This window comes from Triturus cristatus, chromosome 3_1 (assembly GCF_964204655.1).
Source record: "Triturus cristatus chromosome 3_1, aTriCri1.1, whole genome shotgun sequence".
NCBI lineage: Eukaryota > Metazoa > Chordata > Amphibia > Caudata > Salamandridae > Triturus > Triturus cristatus.
The window spans coordinates 1062238049-1062250241 of NC_140583.1; the positions used below are offsets into that span (position 1 = coordinate 1062238049).

Consider the following 12193-nt stretch of genomic DNA (forward strand, 5'->3'; position numbering starts at 1 on the left):
ATAGGAATGGTGTAGCTGCACTTCTACAGGATCGGCTTTGACACGGTCCACTGGTACTGTTGCCTAGTCAGAATAAAAGAAAGTGGCATAAAGTCAGAAATCCTCTCACTTCCTCTATTAACGTGTCTAGCTTTCTACATCAAGGTACGAGCACCCAAAGGATCATTCATTTATCCACTCCTTTCGATGTCTACATGAACCCAATACTTGCTGAAATCTCACAACTGGGCATGATACAGCTTTGCAGATGACACACATATCATCATGAAACTGGGAAATCCGAGTGATCTCACTAGTTCAAGTCTGGACCACTCTGTCCCGGCTGTTGCTATCTAATCAACACATGCTCCTTTCATCCAAAATATAAATCCTTCAATGCAGAGGTTGGAAAACTACCATTCGCAGGATATTTGGCCCAAGGACCGAATATAATACCAACAAGGCAACACTGATAAACTCAGTGGTGATCGTTGTTGCCAGCCTTCCCTGGTATCTCAAGTCAGGCCACTTTCTGAAACTGCATTTATAACAATGCAGACTCCAAGTTCCCACATCCTAAATTCCCACAGAGGCTTAGACGAACATCTGCCTCGTCCTCTAAAATCTTGAATAGGCAAACTGACTCTATTAAAGGGATACTCTTGCCTTAATTCAGAGCCCTCAAAAATTGAAAACGCAACAGCAAAATAACTTCTACACTTATACTTACATGACCATATCTCACCAGCCATAGTCGCCCCTCTCCTGCTTTCACTCACAAGACAGTCAACATTCACAATTGTATGCATAATGCATAGGGCCATCACAAGCAATTGTCCGGCATTCCTGCAAGGAAAGCTCAGAATATTCACAGAACAAAATACTCCATTCTAGACTGGCACCTCAACTAATCACCCCAACCTGCAACGAGAAGAAAATGGGAGAACCTGCCTCTCTGTAGAGTCAGCTAAAGTCTGTAATGGCTTGAATAAGAAGCAACAACAACCAACTGGAATTCACAAAGACTGAGAAGAGCTAGTTCTTTACAAAATGCGGTGACCGGAAACAATTGTACAGCCCCCCATTTGTGGACCCAAATATTTAGCAAATGCATGCAAGACAGGGAGACTACGACAACATGACTCGATGTGTACCATGGACTGTCATTCACAGCTATTGCAAACTATCTGGGCTGGCACCAGTTGAACCAAGTGGGGGGCACCTTCGTTTCAAGGAAAGTTGAAGATTATTGTATTATACAAATATTGTCTTTCTTTGTCATTTATTGTATTGCCATTGACTTGTCTTCTTTTTTAAGGCCCACTAGAAGTGAAATGTAATTAAACTGCATATGCTAACCAAGCCATTGAGTATATATTTCTTGAGGATATCATATCTTCCCACAGATTCCTCACCTTATGCATAAACCCTTTAGGCTCCAGACTCGATCAAGAAACGTAATAGCAATAGCTCTCCGCCACCGCCAATTAGCACCATGCAGTAGCAGTCAAGTCTCTGCCTGTTCCGATGTGATAACATCTGAGTAGCTAAGAGTCAACAGGCGTGCTGCTGTCAGTTCTTGGTACTTTTCCGCACCCCATCAAGATGTTCAGAAAGGAACTGTACAGCTTATATGTTAACATACTTGGAGCACTTATTAACAGCACTATCTCACACAGGAGAAGGGTGGGCAGAGAGGAATCTGAGGGAAGTTGTAGTCTACACCAGAAGAATTGTTGGCAAACGGAAGTACCCTTGTCTTCTGATGGATACTTTTTTGGCAGATTCTCCACCTTATGAACGGGCCCTAAACTAATAGCCTTTGAGAGGTGGGATTGAATAGTGCCAACTATCTACAGAGATTATGCACCACGTTCTTGCAAATTATAGGTCAATGCGTGCCTCAAGTTGTGAGGCAGTAATATTTAGAACAAATATGCAAATATGACCATGTGGTCTCCCAACACATGTCAACAACTGGAAGGCTTCTGCTAATAGCCATGGAAGGAGCTATGTCACTGGTAGAGTGGGAGCAAATGCTACTCAGAGGGACTTTCTTGGCCAAGTCATGGCAGACCATAATGCAGAGGGTAACCCAACTGAAATCATGCACTTGGTCATCACTTTGCACTTCTCGGTTTTGCAAAGACCACGAAGAGCTGATCATTTATTCTGTCTGTTCCTGTGTGGTCGATATTGTGAGACACTGCATGCCTTGGGTCCTGTCAATGCAGTTGCTACTGCTCTTTGGTGGGGGAGGAGGAGGAAATAATGATGGAAGACTTATGGACTAGTCCCTGTGAAAGGCAGATAACAATTCAGGAGGAAAGATGGACAGTTGCAAAGAACCAATCCATTTGGATGGACTAATGGGAATGTTGGCCAAGTGCGTGAAGCTCACCGAATCTAAGGGCCGAAGTCATATTCTATTAATACAGTTATCAGACTAAGGAGATGAACCAATCAAATGTGCATCCACTCAAATGGGGATTCCTTGAGGAACATTAACAAAAGATTCAAGTCCCATTGAGGAACAAAAAACAGAGTTGGAAAGAACAAATACAAGTTCCATAAAATGCGCCATTTGTGGCAACGTAAAGAAAGGAGACTGGTCAGTGAGATACATAACGGAAGACAGGGGAGCCAAATAACCCTTTACAGTAGTCAATGCTAAGAACTGCTAAGTAAGAACCAGTGCGAAGCATGGAACATCAGAAGGTTGTGGCTGCAATGCATTTACACCTTCCGATTTGCAACACTGAACAAACTTGGCCTAGCGAGCTACATAAATGGATTTTGTGATTCAGTTTCTTGTCGCCAAGATAACATCCATAACCTTAAGTAGTTAGCAGAGCTCTAGCTTACACATCTCAGGCAACACAAGCAGGTCCACCCTATACAGGAGAGAAAGAGGGCACAGGGTGCTGGGTTCCAACAGATTGACATACTGAATCCTCTTCACGCAGTTCAGTGCGATCAGGATCAACAGTGCTCGATCCTCCTGCACCTTCAGCAGGATGCTGGACAGAAGTGGGAATGGGGAAAGCCGTGACCACTCAAACCTGCGGAAAGCCATTCAAAGGGATTGCGCAAAACTGAGGAAACATCCAGTTCTGGACAGTGGCAAAGAGATCCATGCAAGGTACCCTAATGGAAAGTATAACTTCCATCACTTTGGGATGAAGTTCCCACGGATGGTTCTCCAAGGCGAGGTGACTCAGAGCATCGTCTAACGAAATGTCCAGCTAAAGCAAAAATGCCCTGTTGATAGGTCATACACCACAGGTGAATTGCCTCCCAACACAGTACAGGGTCCATGACCCAAACTCCCCGCCCGACTTGTTGACGTAAAGGACGAGGGTGGTGTTTTTCTCTAAGAGAACTTTAACGGCACTCCCTAAGATGAAAGGGAGAAAGTCATTCATGGCCTGCAGTCCCAGTACATTTTTAGGTAGGCGCTACAATAACAATGACCAATGGCCTAGAACCTTGATGCAGTCCTCATAGGCACACCAGCCTAACGAAGACTAGCCGATCCATCACTATGGTTGCTTCCAACAGGAGAGGACTGAAGGGACAACCCAGGAACAGATTGGAGAGGCGCATTCATTCATGGAAATCTTGGATGACAGAGTTGAAGATTTGTGCCTGGGCGGAAGGAGTTCCCTGATGCTAGAGCTACTACTGACATAAACACCAGTGAAGTGTTCGCATCCACTATCTAGTGTGAAGCACCAACAGGATTCATGAGCCCTGAAATGCTCAAAATTTCCGAAATGGGTTTGGTGTCAGAGCTACAAACTACTGTATCAATTCCCAAATATCTGCAATACTCTGAAGAGGAGGCAATGCCTTTAGTGTCTAGCAATGTTCCTATGAACATGTGCCTCTATGTGGAGGAAAGAAAGGACTTCTGGGTGTTGATCGTGTAGCCCAGGTCATGGTGAGCTGGAGATGTTCCATGACTAGTACAGGAGTCCCTGCCTTCACCAGCCAGTTGTCCAAGTAAGGGAATACATACACTTGTGACTTACAAAGTGAAGCTGCCATAATGGCCACCACTTTGGTGAATTCTCAGGGAGCAGTCATCGGTCTTATGTCAGGACCATTAAATGGTAGTGCTGCGATCCTGCAGTAAACCTCGGGCAACCTCTGTGACGGAGTAGGATCGGTAGATGAAAGTAGGCATCGTAGAGGTCCAGGGACACCTACCAATTTCCCACATTGATGTTCAGCAAGAGCCAGTTCAGGGGTGGCATCCTAAACTTGCCTTACTGTATGAACACGTGCAAAGGCAATGGTCCAGGATGGGTCTCATATCTTAGGGAGTAAAATCCTGTCCCCTTTTCTTCCATAGGTACCAACTCCAAGGCCTCTTGGTCAGCATGGCAAGGACTTATGCCTCAAGGCATGTGCCAGGATAGCATGTCATGGTGGAAGGAGGGCAGCAGGGAGGAGAGGATAGAAAGAGTAGAGTAAAGTCCTTGTAACTTATATGGGTGGCCCATTAATCCATTATGATCATCTCCCAATTGGTGGAGAAATTGAAGACCATCCCCGCTGGAAGCTAGTGCAGCAGAGTGCTGGGGGAATCGAAAAGGTTTGAGGGCGCAGGGCTATGGAAGATGGTATTGGTGTATCTGCTGTCGGTTATGATGGCATCCACTAGATCCAATCTGCCCCCAAATCTCAATGAGTTTTATCACTGAAGCCCTGAAAAGAGCTCTGGTTTGGAAAATCGGTGCCAGCATCAGCGCTAGGTAGAGCCTTAGATATTCCAATGCCATCACATCCAAGGCGGGTGAATTCTTGGTTGGGGCTGCAAGGTGCCACCTGGCAATCCTGGAGAGGCACTGCTGGGGAAAACTTTGCAGTTCCATCTTGAAGGAAATTCATAAGCTGGGGAATCTGCAGGGGAAAGTATTCATTAGAAATCAGTCATTCATCTATGACTCTTGCTATGTGTATGTCTAACCTACAATATCCACCAGAAATGGGAAGTAATTAGACTACCCATGACTTTTTGTTGCTCCCATGTCATCTTCCTTACGTCCTTGGACTGTGACAACATATTGTAGGACAATGCTTGCATGATGGCATGCAAGATTGTGTGCACATTTGTGTATAGCTGTGATTGTATGCAAAGGCACATTAATGTCAGACCTATTGGCTTTGCCAATGCTTGATGTCCATTGCTATCGGTTACTAGATGTCCCTCTTGAGTCAGTCACAAGATCTTGCTGTACCAGGCTGTAGCACACTGGGCATGATGCTGTGTGTGTGCAGTTCCTACCTGTACTCTGTGTGCTGCTTCTTCGGCCTGTGATACCATCTGTGTGCTGCTATCTGAGTTGCGAGTGCTGCTACTAGTCATATTGTAGGAGTGCTGCTGTTAACCGTACTGTGTGTGGTGCTGCTGTTGTACTGTATCTGGTGTTGCTAGCCTTTTATTGTGTTTATTTATGTTTTTGTGTGTGCGTGCGTGTGTTACTGTTAGCCATACTGTGTTTGTATGCTGCTGCTAGCTGTAATGTGTACGGGTGGCAATACTGTGCTTGTGTTGCTATTAGCCATAATATACTTACATGTTTCTGCTAGCAGTACTGTACCTATGTGTTGCTAACATTGTTGTATGTGTGATGCTGCTAGCTGTATTGTACATGTGTGTTGCAGCTAGCAAGACGGTGTGTCCTGTTGCTAACTGTAGTGTACCTATGCGGTTGCCTACTGTTGTTAGTCATACAGTGTGCGCATACTGCTATCAATACTCTGTGTGCTGCTGCTATCCATACAGTATTTGTTTCTGCAGGCTAGTGTGTACGTGTGGTGCCTAGCTATACTGTACTTGTGATTTGCTTCATGCAATACTGCATGTGTGTGCCGCTGAAAGCAGCGCTGCGTTTTACTGCTAGCCGTACTGTTTGTTTACAGCTGCTCGCTGTACAGCATGAGCATATTACGACTAGGAGTGGGTAGAATGCACGTGTGTGAGTGTGTGCAAATATTTCTGCTGCTACCAGCTCCACTGGGTGTTCTGGGTGTGCTCGGGGTGGCTGCAGCACATGTACCTGTTTTGAATGTAAAGAAACATGCAAAGATGTTGCTCCTGTTGTATGCATTCTGTTTGTCATGGATGTGTACTTTACTGCTGTGCTGGCAGAACATGTACATGTGTGCATTAGCAAAGCTTGAAGTATTTATTTTATTGTAGAGTATTTTGTAGCGCCAGCTAGACTCGAAGGTATCAGAGCGCTTTACACGTAACGCAAAGAAGTTTGCTCGAGATACATGTGAGGATTTGTGTGGGTCATAACAGTCGGCCAAAGAGAGAAAAACAATACAGCGTTAAGGTAGTTAACAGTCAAGAAACATTAATGCCATTACCTTAATGCTGTATTGTTATTTGTGTCCAGGGCGGCGGAAAGAGCTTGCAACAATGGGGCGAATCCCTCGCTGACTTGTCCAGGACCATGGATGCCACAGAAATGATATGGTCAGAAATAATGTGATTATTATTGGTGTAAAGAAATGTTTGTATATGTAATGTTCCATAGTAATTGATTTGATCTTGTGTGGCTTAGCTGCTCTGTGTATGCGTGTGATCTATGATGTACTGCTGCTGTGTGAGGTTACTTGATTTACGAGTGTAAATGTACTTGTAAATGTGTGTGAGGGGTGTTGTGAAGGACCCCTGCAGTGCAGCTGTCAACATGCTATTTTCTGTGTTTGAGGGAATCTGAGAATGCTGCAGCCATCTTAATAAATCTTTTTTTACTAAAAAATATTTATACTTTACAAAAGTATTGTCAACAGTGACTCAAATTCTTGTTTCATATTGGGCGATATGGGCATCAACTGTAGGCTCCAGTTCTGAGTAATGGTTACAAAAGCCTCTGCGGGAAACAGCAGGAGAGATAGTTATTCTGGTCAACTTTTTTCAACTAGAAGTAACACCTCATCTTGAGTAACCTTCCAGGAGAGGGACCATATCGGGTAATCTCTATGGTATTCGCTGAATCTCCTCCCTCGCCCCCTCCTCGGTACTCTTCCCAGCTACAGCACTCTGCTGCTTTGCAGTCAAGGGAACGGTGTATGAATCCCATATGTACATTCATGAAATATATATATATATTTTTTTGTTTAAATACACTGCTTGCTTTGCGGGGTAATTAATATGCAACTACAAAGGTGACGTTGGTGGGGAAGCAGACCTATTCCTAGTACAAATCTTTTCAAAGACTATGTAAAACCATACAAGCGCACACATCATTACTTTTACAGTTGCAATTTTAGAACATTGTAAACAAGCATTGGCAAATTGCTTAGGTCGAGGATTGGCTACCAGACTTTTGCCTTTGTTGATGCTTGTTTTTTTCTGCCATTGTTTTTGGAAAATGTTATTGTTGCGGCGCTGCTAGGCACTCCTAAATCTATAAAAAAGACTGGCTAATAAAAAAATATGTTTTTTGTTTAAAAAAAGCACACGCTGGCATAGTAGTCCATGGCACTAAGGGAACTACTGCTTTGTGTGTGGATGTGCTCCTTGAGAAATGGTGGAATGCCGTCAATCACAGTGAAGTTAGCCAATGGTTGAAGTGGGCTGACCCTCTGCCCCATGCTGTATGCTGGGGGGCATGGGGGCAGAAAATGTGAATGGCACAACAACAGATGAAGCAGGCCGGCCCAATGCTCCTACAAGTAAGTTATGCATATAATGTTAATAAAATCAAAATGTTTTGGCAAAAGCCAGAGCTACTAATAAAAATACACTGTACATGAAGTGATGGTAGCAGAAGCATTCACACCCCTGGTTGCAAGGCAGCTGCACGCCTGTGAGGTCAGCTCTCAGGTGGACTGGGACTTGACAGACCTACTTTTTCAGAAGATATCTATCGCGAGCTGTGGCCCTCGAGGAGCAGTAGAACTCCTGCTGCAGTGAATAATGTGTGCATATGACTTCTCACAAATCTTCAGAATGCTCCTATCCAACTTACGGAAGTGAAGGAGGGAACAGAGAAAAGGACTCTGGCCTCTGAGAGTCTATGGATCTACACTGCAAACATTAAGCCGCTTTTCGTAAGTGCTGTCATCAGATGGCTCTAGTTGGAACAGGAGTACCCCTCAAAACCGATGCCACTGTAGAATGTAGTTCTTTTTTCATGAAGAAAGTCTGCTTGAGCGAAATGCGTGGTTGCAGTGTCACAGCAAAGGTGTCAAGGGCCCCCAGATTGGTATAAATAAGGTGCAGTGGTGGCCTCATCTTACCCTGATTACTGGTCTTCAAGTTCTGTATTCCACCTGTCTCTTTCTCGCCTTCCTTTCTCTACCCCTGGCTCTTCTAATCTCCTTTAACCCGTTCACGCTCTTCTTCCTATCCTCTTCCTAGCCCCATCACCTGCCTTCCACTCATCTTTATCTCGTTCCTCCTTTCTCTCCCAACATCCTTATTTCTGTCCATGTTGCTCATTCTTATTTCCTACTTCTATTCTGACGCCTTTTCCTCTCCTCCTCTCTGTTCTTTTACCCTCTTCTTTTCTTTCATCCATTGTCTCCTTTATTTCTCCCTTACTCTCCACTCCAGTATCGGCCTCCCTTCCACTCTCCCAATAAGGCACACATTAAGGCCAAGCCTGTTCTGTGTTTAAAAAAATCTCATCAGGAAGCTTGTAAAATAACTTCAGCTGGTGCAGGGCAGACTCGCCCCTCTGCCTCCTCTGAGCACCGGTGCCACTGCACCAGATGCAGAACTGGTTGCTGCGCCCCTGGTGGGACTTCTACTGATGGAACTGTATTAGATTCTACACTAATTTCCCATGAGAGGGCAGGAGAGTAAATCTATCATTCACATTAGCACATGAGAGGTGTGGCAACGGTGTGGCTGTTTCAGAGGGTGAAACTAGCTGTCACTGCAAAGAGTGCCGCTTAGTGCCGTGTGACCTTACCTTTCGTTTCCGGGTCCACCAAGGGGTTCCCCACTTCCCGCTGCTCTCCCGAATCCACCGACACGCTCCTCTCGCGCTTCCCTTTCCCCTTCAGGGGGCCGAAGGCCGTCACCCCGGCCTGGCTGGCCTTCAGTCCCGAGTTGCCGGGAGAAATCTGGTTGGCTTTGGCGCCATGGTTTCCCACCCCCACGCCCTTGGGTCCCAGGTTGCACGTGGGGCCTTGGTTCACATTCTGCAGCTGGGCTGGGGCAGTCGTGTTTGCCGTCTTCCCATGATTGGTCAGTTTATTGTCGGGGTGCATTTGATTGGCTGAAGCTGCCCGAAGCTGCTGGCCTTCGCTTGGAGCACCTGGGGAGATAGGAAAGGACACAACACACAATTAGACTGGAGGGATTTCCGACTCAATGAAGTGCAAACACTCCACCCATGTTTCACATTTCTTGCTCCCCGACACTGCCCTTAACCAGACCACAACGCGTGTAGCATGACAGAAGAAGGGGGTTGGAGCAGAACAGGTGCAACTGCACTAACACTACTGTATTCCATCGCAGAGAGGCAACTTCACAACACCTACAGTCTTAGAGCAACGAGGCAACTGCATGTCTGCGACATTATTGCACATGGAGGCAACTACACCAGTCCTGTATTACAGCAAAGTGAGGCGATTGATTACACAGCGTCTACTATACCACAGCAAAGACAGACAACTTATTATTATTACAAAGCAGCGGGACATCTGCATAGGTATTACTTTATTATGGCGTTGAGAGGCAACTGCATCACTACTACTGCATTACAGCACAGAAAGCCAACACATATGATCTACTGTATTACAGCACAGAGGGGCAACTACACAGCGTTTATTGTTTAAGTGCAGGGAGTGAAGGGGTTAATACATGTGTGCTACATTAAACCCTTCACTGCTACCCAGCCCCAGTGTTGAGCCCTTACGCCTCCATAACTCTTTCCCCCCCCCACATAAGGTATCCATGCCAACCAAATTTGTGTTATTTTTTTCCAACATCCTGTGGATTCTAAAAGTACCCAAGGTTTGACGGTTCCCCTTGAGGGAACGAGATGAAATAGGCAAGGTATAGCTACATTTTGATTTTTTGGGGGGCGAAAAATAGTTAAAAAGTGCTCTTGATAGAAATGCCTGGTTTTTTCCGCCTAAAAATGGTAACAACACATGGTTTATTGTGCTAAAAGCACCATCCTCCCAGCTTTCAGGAATATGCAGAGCCGATGAAAAAACGTGTTTACCACAGTTTTGGCATTTTTCAAAAAGGTAGCTCGTTTTTCCTATTTTAGATGCTCTCAACCTACTCCCAATGTGAGGTGGAAACCATGGATGATCCAGAAAAGCTACAGATTTTTGAACAGTAGGCAAAATTCCAAAATGCAGCAAGGTGGTCATATGTGTAGATCCCCCAAGGGTTTCCCCAAAAACTAACAGTTGAAATGAAGAAATATTGAAAAAAAGTAGGGGAATCGGCCATTTATTTTTCATCTGCACCTTTTTGTCACAATAGCCAATTTACAAAAGCAATATACCATTACGTCAGCTAGACCCTTCTGATTGCGGATATATTTAGGGTTAATAGGCTCTCCAAAAACCCAAGGCTCCCAAAGCCAATAACTGAGCTGCATCATACAATGGAGGGATAGTAGGTTGGGGGGGGCAACGGTTGGAGTTGCTGGGGGACTGTGGAGCAGGTAGGCCGTGCTACTGACTACCAATAAAGTCTAAGATAACCCACCTGTTTCGCTCCTGGTACTACAACATTGTGTTTCCATATAGCGTGGTCATCTGTGTGCACGCCTCCACAGGCATACATATGTGTGTGTGGTACGGGTTGCACATGTAGGGTATTGCCTTGAGTTCCGACAATTACCAACAGATTGCTTTATATTATAAGTAGGCCTTTTGATAAAGGTTAGCCACCTGCACTGCATTTGGTGATCAGTCTTGCTTAGCCTTGAGCGCCGGAACGCTTCTGATGAAGCAGCTGTTCACTGTACAAATGTATTTTGATTGACTGATTCATTCTGTACCAAGTATAGACCAATTCATATGGTGAAATACATAGAGTGAAAAATGGGTATCAAGGAAACCTATGTATTTCTGAAATGGGCACAAGATGTGAAGTTTAGGAGCAGCGGTTATTTGCACGTCTCCAAACGCGTGGGTACCGTTACTAGCATATGACTTAGAGGGCATTTTTCAAAATGCCTTCTTTCTTACAAACTGGCTTACATGTGGAAGGCACAAATGCAGTGAAATCCAATTGGTAATAACAAATGAATTACTATTCTACGCAACAGTATTTCTTCCGATAAAAATGATACCTCAGTTGTGAGGGTAGGCCTAGTGCCTGCAGGAGTAAAGGGCTCAAAAGGCAACATGGATACATCAAATTCTGTGGGTAGCTGTGGATTTTGGGCCTTAGCCCAGCCGGCACCTAGAGAAACCAAGCAAGCTTACACATTTTTAAAAACTAGATACATGGGGGACTCCATGGTAGCATGACTTGTGTAGCTCTCACCAGATTTTTTTTTACCCACGATCTCTTGTAAACCTCAAACTATAACTAAAAAAATACATTTTCCTCACATTTCTGTGATGGAAAGTTCTGGAACCTACAGGAAGCAACAAACTTCCTTCCACCCACCATTCACCCAAGTTTCAAAATACAAATGGTACCTCACTTGTGTGGCCTAGTTCGAGCAACAAGAAACTGCCCAAAATGCAATATGGTTACATCACATTTTTCCACTCAAAACTGACCCTTTTTTTTGCTGTGAATTTTGGGCCATACCTCAGCTGGCACATAGGGAAACCTAGCAAACCTGTGTACTTTTTAAAAGTAGACAATTAGGGGAATATACAGGTGCTTGACTTACTGGTTCTCAGTAGATAAGTTTACCCAGAAGCCCTTGCAAACCTCAAACTTTAGAAAAAGCCACCCATTTTCCTCACATTTCTGTGACAGAAAGTTCCGCAATTTGCAGGTAGCCACATATTTTCTACCGTATTTCCTACCAGCCCGAGTTCCAACTTGTCTCCCAATAATAACGGTACCCCACTTGTGTGGATGGGACATAACACAAATGGCCCTTAAGCACTACATTGAGAGCTCAGCAACTTGGGTAGCTGCAGTATTTGTGACCATGCTGTGGTGCCATCCATGCAAACCTATGAACCACAGACATTTTTGAAAAATAGACAACCTGGGAATTCCTGTGTGGTGTGCCTTCCATGCTTCCTATAA

The 12193-nt window shown here is 44.8% G+C and overlaps 1 protein-coding gene across 6 annotated transcripts in view; it reads right to left on the minus strand.

Moving 5' to 3' along the window:
* BCL9L (BCL9 like) overlaps positions 1–12193 on the minus strand; it is a 174573-nt gene that overhangs the window by 36743 nt on the left and 125637 nt on the right. For all 6 annotated transcript variants that reach the window (XM_085645877.1, XM_085645878.1, XM_085645875.1 and 3 more), the window contains exon 2: positions 8922–9269. In XM_085645877.1, coding sequence (XP_085502003.1) covers positions 8922–9222 — 301 coding nt within the window. In that variant the 5' untranslated portion in view covers positions 9223–9269. The remainder of the gene's footprint in view (positions 1–8921; positions 9270–12193) is intronic.